Source organism: Papio anubis, chromosome 2 (genome assembly GCF_008728515.1).
Source record: "Papio anubis isolate 15944 chromosome 2, Panubis1.0, whole genome shotgun sequence".
NCBI classification, from domain to species: domain Eukaryota; kingdom Metazoa; phylum Chordata; class Mammalia; order Primates; family Cercopithecidae; genus Papio; species Papio anubis.
In genome coordinates, this window is record NC_044977.1 from 189,594,880 (window position 1) to 189,620,390 (window position 25,511).

Sequence of the window (25,511 nt, forward strand, 5' to 3'; positions counted from 1 at the left end):
ATTTCTCATCGCTCAGTGGGCTAAATTTTTCTTCATTGTCTTCATATAAACTTATTTCAGAAATATTCATTAAGAGGAATAAGCAGCATTAGTAAAAATGAAACCTATGATACCAGTTACTTTTATAGTTCAAGTATTCGGGAAGCCATATTGTAGCATAGCATGTACTGAAAATCACTGTCCTTTGAACAGTAATCCCATACCTGTATTTGGTACCTGGCCTTCCCGTATGTGCTTGTGTATTCATTATATCTCCTTTCTTTCTTCAAAGATGCTCAAGTCATTCTCATCTTAAAACTAATGGGTTGAACCTTCCATGCAGTCTAGTAGCTACTGTGAACTCTAATCTCTATTACAAAGGTTAGCTCTTTGAGTCTCACTTCTATTGAAACTATGTTTTTCCCAAGATTACTGAAAATTTAAGAGAAAATAATGACCCAGGCATTCATTCAGGACTAGAAAATACTTCCATGTACAGAAAACCAAACACCACATGTTCTCACTCATACGTGGGAATTGAACATTGAGAACACATGGACACAGAGAGGGGAACAACATACACCAGGGTGTGTTGGGGCGTGGGGGGTGAGGGGAGGGAACTTAGAGGACTTAGGTGCAGCAAACCATCATGGCACACATATACCTGTGTAACAAACCTACACATTCTGCACATAGATCCCGCTTTTGTTTTTGTTTTTGTTTTTTAAGAAGAAATAAAGGGAAAAAAAAAAAAATTTCAAAACTTTAAAAAAAAAAAAAAAAAGAAAGAAAGAAAATACTTCCTTGTAACTGCATCATTTGGTACTTTGGAGTCCATATCCTACTTGAAACTCTAGGATTTGGCCCTCACATTTATATAGTGCTTTACAGTTTACAAAACTTCTGCTTGTCCATGTGTGTCTTGTAAAGTCATATGAGGCTTGTAAGGCATTATATGCCCATTGTTCAGATAGAGAAATTAACATTCATTGACGTAAATGGTTAAGCTAATTACATAAATATTTATGGCAAAGCTGGGGCTAATCATATGTGTTACAGATAGGACTTTTTTTAGAATTGTTTAGGTATTCTGTTCATCATTTGTCTTTGGGTTTGTGTTTGTGTTAACCATAGACAACCAAGTTCATGTAATTTGGCTTCTTTTTTTATGTGATTTTTAATATGTGTTAAGAATCTATAACAATGAATTTGCCTCCTAAAGAGGTACATAATGTTTTCATTCCTCAAAAAAGATAATTCTCAGTTTATAAATCTATGTATACTCAGTGCCAGTTGAATTTTGTGATTGTTCTTTTCAATAGAAAAGAAATTGTGACTTAAAGGTGATTTTCTAATTTAATTTAATAAGTGAAATTAGTTTAGAAGTTATTTTTATTTTTCTGAGCCTGATTCTCACTCAGTTGTGATAAACAGCACCTCTGTAAAATAAATTCAGTGATAAACCAAGAACTTCTGAAATCAGCCTAACATGAATACCTGTTCTTCTTGTGCTAAGTTTCATAATACTTTATCCTAATACACCATTTTTTTAAGAGATGGAACTTTTATTTTATTTTTGCTTTCACCTCACCTAATTCATAATTTTATTAAAACCTACAATTTTTAATTTCATTTTTTAATAAATTTTTAGTTTGGTTTGTAAAGCAGAATTACATTCTGTGATCTTATACTTTCTTTTACTTTTAAAATTACAGTGATGAACTGACTGTTTAAGAATCATTCTCATGATTCATTCGTCTGTTTTGCCTCCTTTTTAAAGCTTCAGCACTGAAGGTCTTTTGACAAACCAATATTTATAACAGTTTGACAGCAGGATGAGGAACAGCGTTTGTCTTTGTAACAGCTTGAAGAAAGACCCTTTCCAGGACCCAGTCATGCAGTTACAATCTTGACCTCTTTCTTATGCTGGGAACATGCATACAGCAGCACCTCCCATGTGTTTTCTTGTCCCATTGACTGTCCATTCACTTCCCATCTGTTTTGCAGTCTTAAAGGAACAGAAGGGGCCCTCTTATAAATCTGTCTTTGCAGGTGATAAATGATGCCTATCTCTTTAAGGGCTGCCTGGGTGGTTTTCCTTTTCTTAGAACATTTCTGCTTTCCTCCTAAGTAAATTCAGGGAAAAATATAATTTTAGAAATAAGAGAAAAAGAAAAACAAGATGAATTTTTTAAAGCATTTTTAATTGACTTAGAATATTTTACTGATCTTTTTTAGTCTTCCCAATTAATAATGCCTAAATCATATTTTTTTTAATGTATTATCGACATTTAAATTTTTATCAGGGAGCAAAATGAATGTGTTCATTTTGAAATAATGGAACTTTTTTTTTTGAGAAAAAGCAATGTATCATTAATGAGTTAACATATAAAATAACTTTTTAAGTTTTTTGTCATAATTTAAGTGTGGAGCATCTTATGTATTGGATACAAAAGTAAAATATTTCAGAGTAAATCATTGTAATCTTATGGTAAAATCTATTCATTTTTTACATTTAAAAAGATGATCATAAATCCCATAAACATTTATGCTTTTACTTCTGTTGCTGAAAATAAGTATTATAGGAATAGATATTGATATCATTGGGTTTGCTAAGAATTCAGCAGAAATAAAAATAATTTACTTTTTCTCCCATGCAGAAATTATTTATGCAAGGTTTTATGTAACAAATATTGTCCCTCCGTGGCCCTGCAGAATGTTCTTAAATTACTGATTTAAAAACTATTACCAGTATAAAATGACCACTTTTAGAATATTGTGTTGTATTATTTGAATCAGCTGGCTAATAATATATCTTCTACAGACTAGCTTGTTCGTTTATTAATTATCCAAAAGGAATTTGAGGCAACTTACATATATCCTATGCAAAAGATAAAACTACTTATGTGAAAACTTTGAGTTGAAGGAAAAGGAAAATCCAGGCAAGTGAAATAAAGTAAAATATAAGATAGAATTGGTGCCCCCTCAAAATGCATGCTCAAGGGTTCTACATACAGGCAGACCTCATTTTGTTGCATGTCACTTTATTGCACTTCACAGTTACTGCATTTTTAACAATAGAAGTTTTGTGGCAACCCTGTATTGAACAAGCCCTATTGGCACTATTTTCCCAACAGCATGTGCTTACCTCACGTCGCTGTCACATTTTTGTAATTCTTGCAATATTTCAGGTTTTTCCATTATTATTCTATCGTCATGGTGATCTATCATCAGTGATCATTGATGTTTGTATTGTAGCTGTTTTGGGTACCACTAACTAACTGTGCCCATATTAGTCAGTGAACTTAATCAGTACATACGTGTATTCTGGCTTTTCCACCAACTAGACATTCCCTGTCTCTCTCCTCCTCTTCAGGGCCTCCCTATTCCCTAGGACACAACAATATTGAAATTTGGCCAGCTAGTAACCCTGCAATGGCCTCTACATGTTCAGCTGAAAGAAAGAGTGCCATATCTCACTTTAAATCAAAAGCTAGAAATGATTAAGCTTAGTAAAGGAGGCTTGTTGAAAGCCAAAATGGGCCATTAGCCAAACTGAATGCAAAAGAAAAGTTATTGAAGGAAATTAAAAGTGTTATTCCAGTGAACACACAAATGATAAAGCAGAACAGCCTTTTTGCAGAAAGTTTTACTGGTCTGGATAGAAGATCAAACCAGCCATAACATTCCCTTAAGCTAAAACCTAATCCAGAACAGGTCCCTAACTCTATTCAATTCTCTGAAAGCTGAGAGAGGTGGGAAGCTGCAGAATAAAATTTGAAGCTAGCAAAGGTTGATTTGTAAGGTTTAAGAGGAAAAAAGCCATTTCTGCAACATAAAAGTACAAGGTGCTGATGTAGCAGCTGCAGCAAGTTATCAAGAAGATCTAACTAAAATAATTGATGAAGGTGGTTATGCTAAACAACAGATTCTTGATGCAGATGAAATAGCCGTCTATTGGAAGAAGATGCCATCTAGTAGTTTAATAGCTAGAGAGAAGTCAATGCCAGGCTTCAAGGCTTCAAAGGAGAGACTGTGCCTCCCATTGGGTGCTAATGCAGCAGATGACTTTAAGTTGAAGCCAACCCAAAGAATTTACCATTCTGAAAATCCTAGGGCCCTTAAGGATTATGCTAAGTCTACCCTGCTTGTTTTCTAAAAGTGGAACAAAAAGCCTGGATGACAGCACATCTGTTTACAGCATGGTTTACTGAATATTATAACTCTTGAGACCTGCTCAGAAAAGTTTTCTTTCAAAATATTACTGCTCATTGACAATGCATCTGGTCAAGCAAGGGTTCTAAGGGAGATGTACAAGGAGATTAATGTTGTTTTTGTGCCTGCTAGCACAACATCCATTCTGCAGCCCATGGATCAAGGAACACTTTCAACCTTGAAGTCTTATTATTTTAAAAATACCTTTCTTAAGGCCCTAGCTGCCATAGATTGATACCTCTGATGGGTTTAGGAAAAAAAAAGAAAAAAAGGAAAAGCTTCTGGAAAGGACTCACCATTTTAGACCATTCAGGATTCATGGGTGGAGGTCAAAATGTCACCATTAACAGTTTGGAAGAAGTTGATTCCAACCCTCATGGATGACTTTGAAGAGTTTGAGACTTAAGAGGAGAAAGTAACTGCAGATATGGTAGAGACAGCAATAGAACTAGAATTAGTTCTCTTGTAATATGATAAAACTTGAACAGATGAAAAGTTGCTTTTTATGGACAAGCAAAGTGTTTTCTTCTTTCTTTTTTTTTTTTTTTTGGCAGTCTCAGTTTGAAGAAAGTGTTTTTTGAGATGGAATCTGTTCCTGGTGAAGATGCTGTGAACATTGTTGAAATGGCAGTAAAGGATTTAGAATATTACATAAACTTACTAGATAAAGCAGCTGCAGGGTTTGAGAAGATTGTCTCCCAATTTTTAAAGAAGAAAAATTTGGGTAAAATTTACCCAAAATTACCTATTGTGGGTAAAATGCTATCAGACAGCATCACATGCTACTGTGAAATCTTTCATGAAAGGAAGAATCAGTCAGTGCAGCAAACTACAATTGTTATCTTATTTTAAGAAATTGCCATAGCCACCCTAACCTGCAACAACCACCACCCTGATCAGTCATCAGGGCCAGACCCTCCACCAGCAAAAAGATTATGACTCACTGAAGGCTCAGATGATCCTTAGCATTTGTTAGCAATAACGTGTTTTTAAATAAGGTACGTACATTGTCTTTTTAGACATAATGCTATTACACAATATATTACAGTATGCTGTAAACGTAACTTAAATGCACTGGAAAACCAAAACACCTTATGCGACTCCCTTTATTGTGATACACGCTTTAGTGTGGTAGTCTAGAACCAAACTTGCGTATCTCCGAAGTATGCCGGTACTCTGCTAGAGGGAAGATGCAAATGTAGCCCTCAGTTTCCTGGTGGCTGGCAGATACAAAATGGAAAGCAGAGGTCATTACATCATTCGTGGTGGCCATCAGACAGCAACACAGCAGTTGCTTAGGAGAAGCATAGGTCTTCTTGGTACACACAGCTGAGAGAAATTTCCCTTAAAGTAGACCCTGAGTTAGATGATATAATAATGAATCTAATGGCTACGTATAATCAGCAATATCCTGGGGCCCTTTATTGTAATGTTTCTCACGCAGGCTAACATACGCAGTTCTAGGGAAAAAATGATGCTGTCCAAACATACAGCTATTTGGTTTGGCTTATCTAAGGATAAAATACCTAGTATCCAGAGAAATAGATGAACTTACATCCTCCATACGGTCTCCCATAAATATTATTTGTTTTTGCAGCTGATCCTTTAATAAGTGTCAGGTAGCCAGAAGTTCAAGACTTTACACTCCTTGACATTGACAAGCACCTGGAATGGTACTACTTTTTTTTTTTTTTTTTTTTGAGACATCTCGCTGTGTCACCCAGGCTGGAGTGCAGTGGTGTGATCTTGGCTCACTGTAACCTCCACCTCCTGGATTCAGGTGATTTTCCTGCCTCAGCCTCCCAAGTAGCTGGGATTACAGGCGCCCACCACCACACCCAGCTAATTTTTGTATTTTTCGTAGAGATGGGGTTTCGCCATGTTGGCCAGGCTGGTCTCGAACTCCTGAGCTCATGTGATCTGCCCGCCTCGGCCTTCCAAAGTGCTGGGATTACAGGCGTGAGCCACTGTGCCCAGCCAAGTACTACTTTTTTTATTAGTTAAGTCGGAGCCATAATCATTATAACTGAACTGAAATTAGGATTGCCATCCACTTAAGAAAGTTGAGTGGTCTAACAAGGATAAAAGCCTAAGTATAAGGCTAATTCATGTTCATACTGAAACCTTTTGGGGAATAGGCCTAAAATACATAGAAAATATTTGAAGAGGTTTTAATTGTACTAGCCAAAGGGAGCCTGGTAGAAATGCTTGCGTTATAAGAGTTTATTTTTTAAAAAGGTGAATTTATCTGACCAGTCACAGTGGCTCATGCCTGTAATCCCAGCACTTTGGGAGGCCGAGGCAGGTGGATCACGAGGTCAAGAGTTCAAGACCAGCCTGGCCAATATGGTGAAACCCCGTCACTACTAAAAATACAAAAAAATTAGCCAGGCATGGTGACACAGGCTTGTAGTCCCAGCTACTCGGGAGGCTGAGGCAGAAGGATTGTTTGTACCCGGGAGGCACAGGTTGCAGTGAGCTGAGATCATGCCACTGCACTCCAGCCTGGGCAACAGAGCGAGACTCCATCTCAAAAAAAAAAAAAAAGAGCTGAATTTATCAACAAATTGCTATGGAGCTTTTCATATATTCAGCATGCTGTAATTTACCTCACAGACTTTCTAAAGGTTACTTTCTTTCTAAATTATACTTTATGGGGGTCACAAAATAGCAAATCTTTAATAATCACCTTTAATGATTAAGTATTGTTTAAGTCAGACCACTCAACTATGAATGCATAAATATTCATGGACATCTATTACATAGCAAGCAGTGCTATGCTGGGCCGAGTGATTTTAAATAACAGACTTTTTGGTAAGTAGAGAATTTATACAAGCAGTCCTTGCTGTTCTCCACATTAATGCTTAGAAAAAATACGTTATAAAAATGATCTTTCCAAAATGAATTATGAAGCCCCGTGAGAATGATATGGCAATTTGTGGTTACATATTTTACTAGAGGGTTAATATCAAATAAATAAAAAGATACTAAGGAATAAACAAAAAGAATTTTAAAGATGCAGTTATATAATGAATTAGAGCAATACATTTTAATCATAAGTTTTAAATTAGTGTGGACTTTGAATTCTCCTGGACAAATTCCTTCATTTTATAGATAAAGCTAGGACTGTGGCTTACCCAGTTACAAAGTTAATGGCAAATACCACATTGTCATATATTTTAAATGATACACATTACATGTTCTCTGCTTTATAAAAATCATATAAAATAACTGCCCCATAGATTATTAAAGATGTTAGACTAGGGAGCCTTAAAATTTTTTTTCATCGAATGTTTCTTTCATTATTAATTCCATGAAGTCCATGTTACAGAAGATTTTGTCTACAACAGTGCAGTTAACATTCTTCACATTAGAAATACAACCACCAGCTAGAGTTCCTAATCAGTATAAGGAAGTAGTTGTTAGGAGAGGGGATGTGCTTCTAGTCCAAATGAAGATTTCCATTTTGAGTTTTTGAAGTAATGGAACTCACCCAGCCTTTACAGGCCCCAGAAATCTGGGAACCTCAGCTTTCAAAGTACTGTACCAGTCCTTAACGGTTTTCCTGGACACGTGAATGATGCCTCCTTCTGTAACATGCGGGAGTATTCAGTTTGTCTTCATTGAGTGTTTAAAAATAATCATGCTTATTTTAAGGAAAAAATCTACAGAACTAAGATTCAGAAGTGCTAGATTTAGTCTTATACCTTTGTCTATCTCTTTGGTTCAACCTTTCATCAACTGTAAAAGACGCACATTTTTTCTTGTGCTAAATCTAAGAATTTAACTGTAGTTTTGAGAATCTTGAGTGTAGTCTCTTGTTCACCTTTTTTTCCTTTTCTTGTTTCCCCCACACCCTAGATTCACTTAAATACTGAACTTCTAAAGGGCAAGTTAATAGTGTAGTTGTTGAATAAAAAGCAAACCTTTTCATGAACAATATATATTACATAATAAAAAGTGTTCCTTTACCTTTCAGTACTATAGTGAATAGCTTTTTACAGTAGAATCTCACTTAGAGGGTGTCTTAAAGCTTAACACAAAGTGCTTATGCAGCATGTTATAAAACAGTTCTATTAAGGTACATTTGGATCTTTGGGTGTGTGGTTTGCTTAAAGTACACTGCATTAGTAAGTTGGCAGCTTGCTTTCTTTAAAAACATCAAAAGTTTTAAAAGGTTTATTTCAGGGCATGTGTTAGTGTTTTGTGTGTGGTTCTTTGTTCCTGTTCTAAACTGTTATTAACCACTGAAGTGAACCTTCTCCCGGGTTTGGCCTTTTGGTATTCACAGTGTATTCAAAACCTAATTACAGATTAGTCTATATTTGAGACTTTAGAGCAAGTATCAGAAGACCCAAAAAGAAAATGAGAGTAGCAGTATCATTTCATGTTGAGATAAAGAGACCCAAAACATGAATGGGCGTCAAGTCATCTGAAGAGAAGAAAAAAGAGAAGGAACTTCATTCACTGAGATGGTTTATGAGTTGGGGATTATGGGAATATTCATGACTCAATCAAGAAGCACAGTGAATTGATGTTTGAAATAGCTCATCTTTTAAGTAAACATTGGATAAATGCAAAGTAGACTCAGTATTCACTACACGTAGAAATAGCTATTTCGGTATAACAGAAATAGCAGTTTGTTAATCCCTTCCTGAGTTGGTTTAATTTACCAAGTAAATCACAAATTTTATTCTTTATTTGTGAATATTTAATTCAAATATTTAATGGAAATATGAGTTTGCTTTATAATTACTCATGCTGATCCATACACCTATTTCTGAGAGAAAGCAATTTCTAATGGTGAAATAGTTACAATAATATTTTTGAAATTTGAACGCACTGTGATATTGAAGCATTAATTTGAAGGATCGGAAAGTAGGAAGTTTTTGTTGCCAACATTCAACTTCATTGTTTATGGATAACTTGGCTTTCTGTGCAGCCAGATGGCACAGTTAGTATACAGACATTCTTGGAAACTTATGTCAAAATTTAAAATGAATGAATTTATGAGAAATAATTCTGCTTATTATTTGTAATATAGCTTTCTTGGAAAGCAAGAAATCAGAATGTAGTTTCTAAAGCTTCAAGTGAGTATGTATACATAGTCAGCATCTTTCAGCCTTGATAATAAGATGCAACCATTCAGGTGAAGGGATTTTTTTCCCACTTGTGTCGTTGGACCTGGGTATCCTGTTCTATGTTGCTTGTCTGGTTCAGGTGGGAGCCACCAGCTTTCCTTGACCTTCATTATCTATGTGTGTCTTGCCTCCCATTCCCAGGCTTGCTGTAGCTCTTCTGATCCTGTCTTCCTCCCGCTCGATCACTAGTGTATATTCATGAAGCCAGCTAAGTTCGTTTTTCCCTTTGAAAACTACAGCCCTTATGTTCTGTGCCAGATTTTGGGCAACTTCATTTATCATTGATTGAGCATATGCAGTGATCGGGCCTTGTTCTGGACATGGAAGGCGCTGAGCAGTTGTGATCCCATCTTGTATTGTTCTCCAAGGGCTTCTCCAAATGTGTATGGATTTAGTCTCCTCAAGAGGGCACAATTTTCATCAGAATATGATAGCATATTATGTACCGTTTGGTCATCCTTAGGCATAGACTACTTAGGAGGTGTCAGGAACTATTTTGTTCCCTGATTTTTATTGAAATGCCTGTTTTTTTTTTTTTGAGACGGAGTCTCGCTGTGTCACCAGGCTGGAGTGCAGTGGTGCGATCTTGGCTCACTGCAACCTACGCCTCCGGGGTTCAAGTGATTCTCCCTGAAATGTGTCTTATTTTAAGTCAAAGGTAATACTTAAAGACCAAATAGACTTAAAATAACAGCATTTGCTTTGTCGCTATGAGCTTTGCTTTGTTATTATGAGTTAACATATGGTAGCAGACTGGGTGTAGTAGCTCACACCCTGTAATTCCAGCAGTTTGTGAAGCCGAGTGGGGAGGATTGCTTGAGGCCCAGACTTCGAGACCAGCCTGGGCAACATAGTGAGACCCCCATCTTGACAAAAAAAAAAATTAGAAAATTAGCCAGGTGTGGTGCTACATGCCTGTGGTCTCAACTACTTGGGAGACTGAGACAGGAGAATCACTTGAGCCTAGGAGGTCAAGGCTGTAGTGAGCTGTGTTTGCATCACTCCTGGGTGACAGTGCAAGACTCTGTGTCAAACAAACATGGTAGCAGATGTAGTGTGTGTTTCTTAATCAGAGAAGTGTAGACAAGGCTAACTCTCCAGGCTTTAATGTCCTCATATTTAGCAATGATACCTGCAAGGTTGTATGAGAACCAAATGAAATGCAAAATTTGGAAATACATAGTAGATACATCATAGCCTTAGAATGAGAGAGTAAGCCGGGAATGCTTCTCAAAAGTAGGATATCATGTGTGTCCTCATATCCAAGTGCACTGTGAAAGTGAAAGAACAAAGAAAAAAATGTTTTTCAGTTAATGTTTAAAGGATACATTGATCATAATTGCTCTTTTAACACTCACCTCCAGTCTCTCCCCCCCTCCCCCCGCCCCCCGTTCACACCTGCCCCCGGTACTGCCTGGTAACTTAGTTAAGTGTCCTTTGTCATTCCTGAGGTTTCAAGGCATGGTAGTACTGTGTCCTGATATTCTAATCGTAAATATTTAAGGGAAATTTGGCATTTTTTCGTTTTGTGGTTTTCATATTAAAGTACTTTAAATAGTCTTTTTGCTTTCATTTAGGAAAAAAAACGGCTTACCTGTTAATTTTAGAAAAATCTGATTTTCATTTAGACCTTACAGAGTGAGACACTTGCATCAGAGTGACTCTGGGTATCTTTCGATCCAATTGGATCTTGCTCTGAATAGTCTCTTGTAGGGGGTAAGGCTGCTGTGCCGCCTCCCTGCAGTAGTCCATCCAGCTTAGGATGGGGGTCACCAGTGGGGCAAAAGGATGGGTAGACCTGGCCGTGCACTGCCCTGTTGTTCTCAAATCATGTATCAAATGGAGCTGGACTTCTCTTCATACAGTACAGCATTCCCAAGTAGAAATATTTCTCAGTGAAATGTGGAGAGAAGCACCTGTTGGAGGTTCCCATGTGTTGTGTGATTTAAGTTAGATGACTTTTTTTTTAAAAGACCGCATTCATTTCCAGAATTCTAGGTAACAATTTACAAAATGTCTTTCTCCTAACCCCCCCACTTTTTAAAAATCCTTCAACTGATGAACTGATATGAAACTTTCTTACATTCACTGAAAAAAAAAAAATAGGTTAAGCTGTTTCTAAGCAACTAAGTGAATTAATTTTAAAACTAAGAGTGTGGCCTTATTTTGGGAAAGCAAGAAAGTTGACTGGTTTGTCGGCTGTTTAACGAATGGAAGTGAGCCCACCAGAAGATTGAGACTCAACTTCTAAGAGATGGGTTAGGAATGTTTTAAAGTTTTTCTAGTTTAATTTTATATATAAGGAGTTAATGCTGCCTTCATAATAGCTATTATCATATCTTCTCAATACATAGTTTGAGTAAAACCATTGGACTTTCCCTTCCCCTCCCCCCACAGGTTTTATATCAGCCTGAATCGAATACCTAGAATGAGAAGTGCTGCAGCCAGGCATAGTGGCACTCACCTGTAGTCTCAGCTACCTGTAGTCTCAGCTACTCAGGAGGCCGAGACAGCAGGATCCATTGAGCCCAGGAGGCTGAGTCTAGCCTGGGCAACATAGCAAGACCTACAAGTTTTAAATTACTGGAAAAATAATATGGAAAGAATAAATTACTGGTAAAAGAATATGAAAATGTTACATTCTTTATATCCAACCATGGTAGGCTTTTCTGAGTTCCTGCAATGCTAATAAGAATTCATTAAAAGGACAATTCTTCATTTTCTTGGGTACTCATCACTAATGCTGCCTCGCTGGTAAAAAGGAATACTTATATCTTCAATTGCAGATTGTTTACTTTTAAATATAAAAGATATAAATGTCAAATATTAAATGCATTTTACATGGTTTTCCTGCATAAAGTAGAATGCTTGCCAGTTTTGCCTCTAGGTCACTCACTTTGAACCAGCCAACCCACCTTAATTGATACTTTCCACTAATATGTTAAATTACATTAAAAGGACAAAAATATTTATCATGCTTACTATAACCTACATTTTAAAATAGAAGCCAGGCACAGTGGCTCACACCTGTAATCCCAGGACTTTGGGAGGCCGAGGCAGGAGGATCACTTCAGCCCAGGAGTTCAGGACCAGCCTGAGCAACAAAGTGAGACCCTGTCTCTACAAAAAAATTAAAAATAAAAACCTAGCCAGGCGTGGTGACACCTGCCTGTAGTCTTAGCTACAGGCGAGGCCAAGGCGGGAGAATCACTTGAGCCCAGGAGGTTGAGGCTGCAGTAAGCCCTGTTAGCACCACTGCACTCCAACCTGGGCGACAGAGTAGGACCCCCATCTCAAAATATAAAATAAAATAGGAGGTGTATGACTAAGTTAGCAATGAAGTAGTATAGATCATGACTTTTCCACTTTTAATAGGGGATTTGGCATGTACTATGAACAGTTGACTTGTGGAGGAAATCTACATTTCAGAGAGAGAGAAACTTTTCTTATTTATAGCTGGCAAAGTACTTTTTTCTATGTGTTTTTACAGAATCATTGCACTTCTCGTATTTATTGCAAGCATCTCCCACAGTTTCCCTTGTCTTTTAATTTAGGACATATAAATAAAAGTATACATTTCAATGTGGCCATATTGATGGATCTTCTCCTCTGTAACTCTTATTACTTTATACTTAAGAAGTCATTTCCCAGTCTAAGGCCACCTCTGCTTTCTTTTAATTTTTTAAAAAGGTGTCATTGTTGTATATTTTCCTGTGACCCAGACATTTCTAACTGTGGGTTCTTGATTGGGCTCCAGAGAATCTGAGAATTCCTTAAAATTCTCTACATAATTGTACATGTACCTAATACATGCTGTTTTCCATGTTAAGAGTTCACAGTTTTTATTAGATCCTCAAAGGGGTCAGTCTGTCTCTCCTCCCACTTCCAAAATATGTCTGAGACCTACTGCTATAATCCATCTGGACTCTATTTGGATAAAAGGTGGTATGTTGAGACTCATTTTTCCTTTTTTCCCCAAATAGTTAAATATACCAACCATTTAGTAAATAATTACTTTGAAAAATAAATGTTTTTCTTTAATTTATTTTTATCCCCACAGAGAAAGTTAGAGAAATTCAAGAAAAACTTGATGCTTTCATTGAAGCTCTTCATCAGGAGAAATAAATTATATTAAGTGAGTAAAAATTCTATAACTGCATTGGTGATGACTAAATACAAAATTATACTTTTCTTAATAGTTTATCATTCTGCTTCACTTACATCCTGGTTGTTACTTATGCTGTAATTTCAGTGGCATCAATCTCTGAAACTAGCTTCCGAAATTCATTTGTGTAATGTTCCTTTGAATAACTTGATTGCCTTCTGGCTGAACTAAAAATATCCTCTAGAACTCATTTTGAATAGAACAAAGGTGAACAGAGAGCTAAGATATTGTATAATATGCAGGTGACTCATTTTCTAGGTGTAAAGAATTGAGCTGTAGTTGACATTACTTTATTCCTCATTGCTTATAGTCTGTCAATAATCATGTGTATGTTAAATATTTAACTTACAAAGTTTTCTGTTTGACTTAATTAAAATTTTAATAATTGTTCTTAATCTTTATCTCTTTTGTTTAAAAACATTTAGATAAGTGTTTTTCCTACTTAATTTATATAGCCTTAGAATTTAGTACTCCTCTCAAATGAATTTACTTTCTTGTCTGATTCTGTTTTCTGGCATTAGAGGCATGTTCCTAATAAAATGCATATTTAAGGACTTTTCCTTAGTAGCATAATCAATTAATTGTTGCCGAAAAATTGTAAACAGTAAGTCACTTGCATGAGGTGAGCCCTCGCTCTGTCACCCAGGCTGGAGTACAGTGGTGCAATCGCAGTTCACTGCAGCCTCAACCTCCTGGGCTCAAGCAATCCTCCCACATCAGCCTCTCAAGACACTGGGGCCACAGGCTCATGCCACCATGCCCAGCTAATTTCTGTCATTTTTTGTAGAGATGGGGTTTCACCCTGCTGTCCAGGCTGGCATTTGCTTTTATAAAAGGAGTTGAGAAAAGAAAAATGCTGTAGTTAAGTCATTATCACTTCATATATTTTGTCACTTTTGTCTGTGAGCCTTACCCTACAGACAGCCTGCAGCAGGCTCAGAGCTGGAAGGAGTAGAAATGTGCAAGCTTCCCTCCCTAGCTACACTCGGTTCAGGTCAGTTCAGAAACGGCTCTTAAACCAAACAACCTACTTTACTGTCAGGAAAATGTATTTGAGAAAGCAGGGTGGAAAGGGAAGCACAACTCACATGGTACATCATTGGGAACAGTACGCCAGCAATGAAGGAGAGAAACAAGGCGTAGAAAACTTGAAAATAAAGCTTTGTTACATTATTTCATTTGTTTCTTTAGTAAGTTAAGACAGGCCAGTGCGGTGGCTCACTCCTGTAATCCCAGCACTTAGGGAGACCAAGGCGGGTGGATCACTTGAGGTCAGGAGTTGGAGACCAGCCTGATCAACATGGTGAAACGCCATCTCTACTAAATATACAAAAATTGCCGGGGCATGCTGGCACATGCCTGTAATTCCAGCTACTCGGGAGCCTAAGCTAGGAGAACCATTTGAACCTGGAAGCAGTGGTTGCAGTAAGCAGAAATCACGCCACTGCACTCCAGCCTGGGTGACAGAGCAAGACTATGTCTCAAAAAAAAAGTTAAGACAGATATGTGGAAATATACAGAAATACACATAATCATCTTTAACACAAGGTAAACATAATTTTTGTGTTTTATAAGTGTCCATGTTCATAAATCCTTTCTACATCTTCTGTGTATGAATATTTTATTTTAAAACCATTAAGTGTTATAGTATCACCCTAGTCATGATAGTTACCATGAATACTTACTATTAGAAGTAAACATCTTTAGTACCTTGATCTCCAGCGCCAGAGCTTACATGATAGTTTTATTTACCGATCTGTATGTGCTTTGCAGGGAAAAATTGATGAAAGCCCCGGAAGCCCCATTAAAAATATAAGCTGTATTTCTGTTTTTTTAGCAAAATGAGGAAGCTGAAAGCCAGCCAGTGTTTTACATAATGGTGTCTCTCCACTCAGCTGATCAGTGTGACATCCAGAATTGCTGTTGCTGCTACCTGTCTAGTCTCTAAGACCCTTTTCAACCCTTGTGACTTAAGATTCTGAACTTTTACAAAGTATCTTGTGAACCAGACAGATGATCTGTTTTGTACTCTGCAGATGCATTTAAAAGAGTAAATCTGGCAGAATGGTAACCTTGCTTCATTCTGACCGTTTTATAAAAGTTACCAAGGACCCTAAGGAATACTCTCTCCAGTGTAGTTTTAACACATAGGATTCCTAGTTAATTGTTACTCTGATATTTGCTGAAGATGTTTATATGCTATACAGCCATACACAGATTCTTCTCCAATTAATTTTAGTATATACTTTTCACTTTTTCTACAAGAAATGAATTCCAGTATATTTTTATTTATGTTTGATAAAAAAATTATGCCAATACTGTTACGGTAGGTGATAGACTATGTAAGTTTAGAAAAACTAGCAAACGTAAGCAGGTAGGCTTCAACGTTGTTATGATCATACGGTCATAAACTTCGTTTAGAAATTTTACATTTGTCTCCCCTGACCTCAGTTTGTTAAATGGGTTTATTTTTACAGATTCATACTCATCATCAGCTCTGCATATATCTGAAGAACAAAAACATCAACATCTTTTGTCCAGCCTCTTTTTCTTCTGCTGTTCCACCTTTCTAAACATACAATAAAGTCATGGGATAAAAATAATTGATGTGTGTTACGGGCGTTTTCACCGTCAGCTGCCTTTCGAATGGAAGAACAGTGGTAATGGATTAACATCCTACTTTGCTGTACTAAAGTGACAAATGGGAATAATAGACTTGGTGTGGCCATTAGGTTCAGTCCTTGAAGATAAGAAACTTGCTCTCTGTTGGTTGTCTTATTTGTGGTGGCACTAGTTTACCGTGTTAACTGAGGTTACTCAGTGTCAATTTCTTCTCCAGAAATACAATGCTAGGTGTTTTGAAATAAAACTTATATAGCAATTTTTTTAAGTTATCAATTGTATATAAAATCACAATAGCCTGCTAAATCATTGTGTGTGTCTGTAGTATTCTATTCCCAGAAACTATCTGACCATGATAATTCAGTTTATATTCACCACATGAAAGAAAAGTAACAGAAGAACCCCTAAAACAGGTTAATTTGGATTGTAACGATTCAGTGTACATTCAGTGAAAGAAATTTCAACCCTTCATAGCCAACGAAGAAATTTGCCTTGGAAGCTAAGTCAGTACCAGCTTTTACCAGCGAAGAAATTTGCCTTGGAAGCTAAGTCAGTACCAGCTTTTACCAGCGAAGAAATTTGCCTTGGAAGCTAAGTCAGTACCAGCTTTTACCATCGAAGAAATTTGCCTTGGAAGCTAAGTCAGTACCAGCTTTTACCTATTTGATTCAGTTGCTGTTTTCTCACTCTCTGTATCCATTTGAAATTGATTTATTTTAGATGTTGTATACTTACGTTAGGCTTTCTGGTAATAGTGGTTTTATTCCTGTTGACAGAGCCACTGGATTATGACACAGGATGAGGAAGATTAAGGATAATCAATTGACTAATTTCATTTAGAATATTATCAAACATTTCAACTAGACATCAGAAAAAGGCTTTCTTTCATAAGACTATTTTAAATAGAAATTATTTCAATAATTAAAGTAATGTTGACCATCCCCCTCTTAGCTGAATAAAGAAAAATTTAGTTTAATTTATTGCAATTTAATTACAGTACTACCTTCACAACATTTTCATGTGTTTTAAATAAATATTTTTTAATTGGCTAAAGGACATTCAAGCAAAGAAATGCTTTTTTACTTACAATGTCTATCTCATTTGCTGCCTTTTCACTAAGGCTTCACTTTGTTAATAAAAATGTCCGTTGTGTGATGTTTTTTCTTTTACAGTTCACTAAATCTTATTTTCTTGGAATTGCTTTTTGGTAACAGCTCCATGGCTCCTCCTCATTTTATTGTTTTCCATCATGCATGCTTCGTTGTGATCCCTCAAGATGTAACACTTGGTACACACGGTTGAGGATACGGAAAAACACTTCCGAAAGCGGGAATTCAGTGTATGTTTGTTTTATGCTGTTTGATAAGGAAAGTAGGTCCAGTTTTAAGCAGCACGGATGTGCTGGTAGATGCATAGTCAGGAACTTTTTTCTTTCTTTTAGGTCTAGGGACAGGAGTGAATAGAAGGGGAGGAGAACTCTGTTATGTTGAATACACAGATTAGGAGATCACCTTACTGGATACACCCCTCTAACCAGTGCTTACAGGTTAATGCATGTTAATGAATATTTTTGCAGTTGTAAAGCATAACAATTACAACTACACATTTATTTCTAAAGAATAAAACAGGACCATATTTATTTACTTCTGTCAACTATAGAGAGAAAGAAATACCCTCAGCTGTATTTCCACAGATTTCTCCCAAGGAAAAGGCTAATATTAGTCACTACTGTTATCACATCCCTTTGTGTAAGTTTTAAAAAGAGGTGGAGGGAGAGCTTCGTTTCTTTGAGGAGATCAGTATTGTAACGTATGTGAATAGATGATAACAATTAATATTACTGAAAGTCCCACGTGAGAGTCCTGACGTCCTCTCCATGCCGCACAGTAATTTGGCTTCTTTCATGGGTTTTTTTCTTCTTTTTAGCTAATCTCATCCTAAGCATGCTTTATTTTTCCTTGAAAGCTAGGTATTTATCAAGTGCAGACGTTATTGAAAGAAAGTAAAATTCAGTCTCCAGAGTAAACCCTGTGTCTTGTGTCGGTAGTTCGAAAGTTCGAAATGATTCAAATTTCAGCAAAAAGATACTAAATAGACAGAAGTTGAATTTGAACTAGCCACAGAATCATTTGTTTTTATGTCAGAATTTGCAAAGAGTGGAGTGGACAAAGCTCTGTATGGAAGATTGAACAACCATAAATAGATGATATCCAAAATTAATTCGGCTAGGACTTCAGTTTTAAAAATCGGCGTACCTAGGCAGCACACAGTAGGAAATAAGTGGTCCTTGCAGCTTCCCCGTTTGACCCACTGTGCTGTAGTTGCATGTGGAACAATCAGCCTTTCTAGTAGGTTACTGTATTGCCCTCTCATTGTATTCCCATTTTCCACAGTTTTTTTCCAGCAGACTTCTTTCTGCAAATTATTCAGCCTCCAAATGCAAATGAACGGTATAAAAATAAGTAGGGAACATGGCAGAGTGGTGCTTCCCAGCCTCACCATGTTGGAACTTGATGTGGGATAAGAGAGTATAGATTTAAAAGATAAAATCTTTAGTTAATAATTTTGTGTTTATTTATTCTAGATGTATGTATCTGAGGAAAGAAATATGGTATTTTTGCTTTCCAATAAAGGGGATCAAAGTAATGGTTTTTATCTCAGTTCTCTAAGCTGGTATATGTTGTAGCTCTAGCAGTATGGAAATGTGCTTTAAAATACGCTTACCTTTTGAATGATCATGGCTATATGTTGTTTAAATATTTAAAACTTACCTTGTTTTCACTTGTGCACTGTGAATGAACTTTGTATTATTTTTTTAAAACCCTCACATTACATGTAGATATTATTGCAACTTATATTTTGCCTGTGCTTGATCAAAGGTCATTTGTGTAGATGAGTAATTAAAAAATATTTAAATCACATTATAATTCCATTATTGGAGAGCATCTTTTAAATTTTTTTCTGTTTTAATGAGGGAAAGAGAAACCTGTGTACCTAGGGTCATTATTTGACCCCACAGTATAACCAGATTCATGGTCTAACAAGCTCTTAATGTGGCTTTTCTCTGAATGCTTGAATTTCACATGCCTTGCATTTCACAGTTGTACTCCATGGTCAACCGGTCCTTTTTTCACATCGTGGTACTTGTCAAAACATTTGTTATTTTCCTTGGTAAGATATATAAAAAAGGTTTTATAATTTCACTTTGCTGCCAAGGCTGTCATTTTCAATAATACTGCTAACATGTTCCTATGAGGCTTACTAAAAAGTTATAACTAAGCCTTAAAACTGGAAGAGACTTTAATTTCATCTACCATCTGATTATAAACTCCTGTTACTCACTTCGTTATTCCTCCAGAACTTTGCTCATAAATGATACCTACTAACTGTTTGTTGATCATTGGATATGTCAAGTTAGGCAGAGTATAGGTGTGCCGCCTTAATTCCTTCAGAAGATGCATAGGCAAGAACATTTTCAATCATGTCAGCATTGGTTTTCTGTATCAGTGCTAACAGACTCGTCCTAGTGGGAGGCCCCATACTTTTATTTTAAACTAGGTTTTCACCCTTTGTGTAATTCAAGTTCAGAATCTTCATGTATCAAAAAGTTTGAAGAATTTAGTTACTAAAGATTTAATAGAGCAATGTATGTTTCTTTAGCATGTCTGATTGAAGAATTAACTTATTTATCAAATTGAGATGGCTGCCATGTGCCTATAGATAATACAGATGTATTTAATTACAAAGTACGTCTTCAAATAACCACATCCCCGATTCGTGATAACTAGAACAATCATATCCTGCACATACTGGACCCAGTTAATAAGTGTAGAAAACTTAAGGGTTCAAACAAGTACTACAAAAATTGTTGAAGGTTCAAAACCAGGGGACAGGAAGGCTTAAATGTGGGTGATCTGTAGCTGGAAGAAGACAACTTCTAAAACTAAGGGTAGGAAAAACCTGTATCATAAGGCATTTGTTTAAATTTATATCCTAAAATGACAGAATTTGGCTTGAAAATTGAGAGTATGTATGTGATTCCTCTCCAAGACTTCTCGTGAGTTACGTACACATTCTGTAGAAGCAGTATTAACGTGTATTTGTGGTCAAGTCACTGACAAAGAGGTAAATACTACTTTTAAATGCTTTTAAATGAAAATCGTTTTTTTGGTTTGTTTGTTTGTTTGAGACAGAGTCTCGCTCTGTCGCCCAGGCTGGAGTGCGGTGGTGTGATCTCGGCTCACTGCAAGCTCTGCCTCCTGGGTTCAGGCCATTCTCCTGCCTCGGCCTCGCGAGTAACTGGGACTACAGGCACCCACCACCATGCCTAGCTAATTTTTTGTATTTTTAGTAGAGGCAGCATTTCCCCGTGTTAGCCAGGGTGGTCTCGATCTCCTGACCTCGTGATCCACCCACCTCGGCCTCCCAAAGTGCTAGGATTACAGGCGTGATTGTTACTCTGTGATAAAAAAAATTCTTGTTCCTGCTGTTAGTACTTTTAATTCGTTAACCCAGGTGTCAACTGTTCCTATCCGAATATTTGGGAAATCGAAGATCTGTTTTTGAAAAAACTAGGCCAGAGGCACTCCTGAAGATCTAGTCACAGTGCAGTGATATTGCCAGCAGCCGCCCACAGAGATATGTCTTATGGCTGTATTAAGAATATAAGCTACACTCTTTAATGTTCAGAACAGAATATTCATTCTGCTGCTTTTGTAGTTACTAAATCACAGAGCAACAATATGGAAATTAGAATTTTATCCATTTGTCAGAAAATATGCTCATGGTTTATGTGACCTAATACTTTCCAAAAGCTCTTGAGACCTCTCATATTTGTAAGAGAATATGTAGGGAATAGGTTAACCCCGTTTTTTTGCTTTGGTAAACTTCATCTGAGATTAGGCCAAATCATCTGAAAGCAATACTGCCTGGGCTGCTACTTGCCTTCCTCTTTGATACTACGTCCTTGGCTTTCACAGGCAAAACCATATGACACATCTGTTTGAAGAAAATACACAGTCTCTTTTGCAGAAGTCTCACCTAATTACATGTCTTGATTATCACTGAAATTCATTAAGGATTACTAGATAGTACCAGCGGTTTCCCCTCCAGACACATGGATGTGCTGCTGGCCTTGTGGCAACGAGAACTCAGGACCTTACCATTGTCTTTGCTTCAGCTGCCAGGAATTGCTGAAATTAATTTCCCCCTCAACCGAAGGAATGAACCTAACCATTTTTCTGCTCCCTTAGTTTGTGTTCTATTTTTGTTACTAATCTCTCTTTCCATACATCTTAACAGAGAAACAGCCCTGCGTCACTAACAAAATACAGTGCTTAGTTATTTCTCCTTTAAGAAATATATTTGTCTAGAGGGTTTAAGTCAGGAATTCCCACATTTGCCATAATGCTCCAGGTGGTAACACAGCCACTCCCCTTGCATGCCTAATGTATATAATTTTTTTCTACAATCAATTATAGTAAAAAAATCAGAGATCACCTCAAGACACAGTACACACCCTGTGACAATAACGTGCCTGGCTCCCCGCCTCCGTGAGCAACACTTCACGGTAGCAGGAGGTGCCTGGTGTGTGTGGAGAGGAAGGATGCAGAGAGATGCATAAGTTTGTAGCCATTCCAGAAATATTAACACATCCTAACTAAGGGTCTATCGTAAAGGTCTGAGCAGGACTCAGAACATGACAGTGTTCTAAAACTGGCCAGCAGCGTTTTGGGATCCATGAAGAAACTCCACTGAATTCTTTTTGAATGGGCAGTATCCTATCTTGCCAAGGATTGGTCCCATGAAACATTTTTGGTTTTCCTTTAAAATTTTGTAACTCAGAAGAGAACTTGAATCCAGAGCAGAGAAACCAGTATACCTTGCGTTTTGCACCCATTATCCCAGACAGTATTATTTCCATTTTATAGATGAGAAAATCAGCTCAGGTTTTGCACATGGTTATTCTAGCTGAAATTTGAAAACGAGTATGATTACAAGCCTATGCAATTTCCAAAATATGCTCCCTTGTAAACATTTATGATACTAGGAGCACAGTAGGGCACATGATATACCTAGAAAGTGCAAAATGGCCTAACTCATAACAAAAATCGCCTACGATAGTCTTTCCTAATTACATGAGGCTGTTGCTGCATTGCAAGAATGGAACTATCAGCAGAGATACGTGGCTGCCTCTGAGACCTCAATGGACAAGAAGAGAATGAGATTCAGTAGGTTCTCATTTCATGTTAACTCCAGGCCTTAAGTTTTAGGTATAAAAAACAAGTGCTTTGCAATTCTCAACATGTTAATAATGTTAATTTTCTCATTTTAGCCTGTGCAGATTCTCTCAATCTTTTTTAGTTAGTCCAAGTATTAAAATAGGAATTACTCTTTCCTCAGTTTTTAAAAACTTGATTGAATATTTTATTTTTCCAAATTACTCTTTTTTTTTTTTTTTTTTTTTTTTAGACAGGGTTTCCCACTCTGTCCTCCATGCTGGAGTAAGTGCAGCGACACAATCATAGCTCACTGCAACCTCGACCTCCTGGGCTCAAGAGATCCTCCCACCTCAACCCCTCGAGTAGGTGGGACTACAGGCACACACCACCATGCCTAGCTCATCTTTTTTTAAATTTTTAGTAGAGATGAGATCTCAGTATGTTGCGAAACTGATTTTGAAATTCTGAACTCAGGCAATCCTTCTACCTCGGCCTTCCAGAGTACTGGGATTACAAGCGTGAGCCACCTCGCCTGGCCCAAATTACTACTTTTGACTGGTTTTTTTCCCCCCTAATAAAATTATTTTGAAGGAAAAGCTATTAGCAGAAGCCTTGAAAATTTCTACTAAATTTATATTTCAGGAATCTCATGTACATTCTTTAATTTTCTTGCATTGAGATATGTCTGGTTTCCCAAGACTGTTAGGACCAAAAGATATTTTCATGCCAAAATCTGTATGAGTTATCTTTACACGTATCAGGACATCTCTAATACGAATGCTTAATTGAACATGCCTGCCATTTGCTGCCTCTGCCATTTCATAGGCTTTTGGTACCATCATAAAGCCACTCCCACTTTCATACATTCAGATTTCTCTAAACATCTGAGACATTCACGTTCTTACTAATTGTACTCATTGCTCTGGTCATAGCTGAATCAAGATTCTGAGAGTGTAATTTTGTTCATGTCAAAAGCATTGTTTTCTTATCCTGTTGGTGGATTGAGGCATTTGGACCTGGATGCCGTCCCCATTGGACGCCCCCCGTTGGTACGTTTCGCCAGCTGTGTACTCTATGATTGGCTGGCCTTTTGATGTGCAGATACTACAAGTTGGTCACCAACTTGTGTACAATGGGCCTGTTCTGGTTCATGTGAAAATCAACATCCTTTTTTGTGTTACCGGGTGACAGGATGCTACAATACTATTAGCATTTGCAAAGAGTGTGCTCTGTCCAAGGGTGTAACCACAGATCGTGTGCTGCTCAGTTTGTGTTTCTCTATTATGTGAGAGACACAAAGAAGCTGAAGGCTGGCAAAGGCCTGTCAAATCTTGTAATGTAGCGCTCGACCCCCAAACTCCACTTGGCCTCCAAGCATCTCTTGTTCCCTGTCCCACCCCTTTCTCTGAATGGGCTCTGAGGTAGGTAAATGAATTCAGGGGCCTGGTAGGCGGGGGATTCCTTTCTGACCTCATTCCTGTACCATTTGTTTGCAGGCTTGTAGGGGGAGAGGAGGACATTTTGGAATCCTTTGTGTCAAATCATTTTCTTGCAGGTTGGGGAGTTAATGGTAACTTTGTCTGAAGCCAGCCGAGCAGAAAGCCTCCACGGATGAGGCGTGCTGTGCTCAACCTCCTCAAAACCACAAGATGAGAATGTGGAAATGGAGAACTTTCTAGAGCAGATGAGTATGTGGCAGGGCTGCGTGTGCCACATCTAATGGGGAGCTTAAACCTTCCTGTGTGTTTAGGCATACAGTAGTTCATTTTAAGAGTGTTTTCCTCTTTCTGAATTGTGGCATTTTTATTGATGCCTGTAGTTTGGATAATCTTTTGTGCAGCCAATATTTGTATATTCTGCACCATTTTGAAAGCCTTCTGCTACCTGGCTACCTGTATATATTGTGTGATTTCAAGAAGTTTTGTCATGTTTTTATCCTCAGATTTACTTTGTTTACCTAAAAAATGAACTATTGTTTTAGAACAGTAATAACTCTTTGAAAAAAAAAAAAAAAGACCCAGAGAGAAGCAGTTTGCTCAATTAATGTTAGAGCTAGAAACTATTTCCTGATTCCTAGGCAAGTACTATGTGTTTCATGAAGATTTGGATCCAGGGCCACAGGTTCAATACTTCCAAAGCCAGGCATTTTGTGAAAGAAGTTGGGGATCTAAATGTTTATGTGAAACCTCCCTATTTTTAAACGTTAGCAGCTAATTTTGAAAATCTTAAATACTTGTGTGAGTCCAAGAGAAACATCTGCAAATAGCACTCTGCCCACCCATGAGTCACTGTTTGAAACCTCTGATTTCAACTGTAGCTTTCTGCTCATTTCTGGCCTCGGTGCATTGGGGTGATAATAGTACCTTCTGAAAATAACATGATTTCTGGTCATTTTTAGAGATGCAGAGTTTTTTGTTGTTTCAGCTTTATTATGAGGCTGGACTGAAGGGAAATTCTCATTTATTAAATGCCTGCTGTATCCCGGGTATTTTAAACACATTATCTTGCTTATTCTTACAACTTCCTAAGGTAGACATTCTCGTTTAACAACAGGCTAACTCTGGCCCAGAGACGTTGCCTGAAGTTCCACCGCTGGTTAGTTGACGAAGTCTTTCTGGGATCCCATGTAGGTTTGACTGCAGATCTTAGACAAAGAGCAGGTACAGAGTGGGCTGGAAGAGTACTAATAGCTTTCTTCCCTTACCTGTTCAGCCATCCTAAGGAGGCAGTTCCTTTTTATGTCATGACCTGGTTGGCAAAAAAGCATTACTGCACTCTGGGTACTCTGGATATAGTTACCTAGAAATAAGACAAGTGAAGGTTTAAAATGTCCAGGAATCCCAGCATCTAGGAATAAGTTGGCCTCTGCTGTGAACCCTGTACAGATGCTCCTTGACTTAGGATGGAGTTACATCCCAATAAACTCATCATAATTTGAAAATACTGTAAGTCTAGAATGCATTTTAATACACCTCACCTACTGAACATCACACCTCAGCCTAGCCTACCTTACACATGCTCAGAACACTTACATTAGCCTGCAGTTGGGCAAAGTCATCTAACACAGGGCCTATTTTATAATAAAGTGTTGAATGTCTTGTAATGTGCTGAATACTGGACTGAAAGTGGAAAACAACAGTTTTCTGGGTGCTTGAAGTACAGTTTCTA

The 25,511-nt window shown here is 37.4% G+C and overlaps 1 protein-coding gene across 9 annotated transcripts in view; it reads left to right on the forward strand.

Annotated features, from left to right (window-relative positions):
- OPA1 (OPA1 mitochondrial dynamin like GTPase) overlaps positions 1-25,511 on the forward strand; it is a 107,149-nt gene that overhangs the window by 80,151 nt on the left and 1,487 nt on the right. For 3 of the 9 annotated variants that reach the window (XM_031663890.1, XM_031663893.1, XM_031663895.1), the window contains 2 exons: positions 13,396-13,470; positions 15,978-19,043. The exons of 4 other annotated variants lie outside the window; for them this stretch is intronic. In XM_031663890.1, the coding sequence (XP_031519750.1) occupies positions 13,396-13,460 (65 nt within the window). In that variant the 3' untranslated portion in view covers positions 13,461-13,470; positions 15,978-19,043. Of the gene's footprint in view, positions 1-11,732; positions 11,765-13,395; positions 13,471-15,977; positions 19,044-25,511 lie in introns of those variants that run through there. 2 more of the 9 variants (XM_021934999.2, XM_031663891.1) reach the window with 2 other exon arrangements.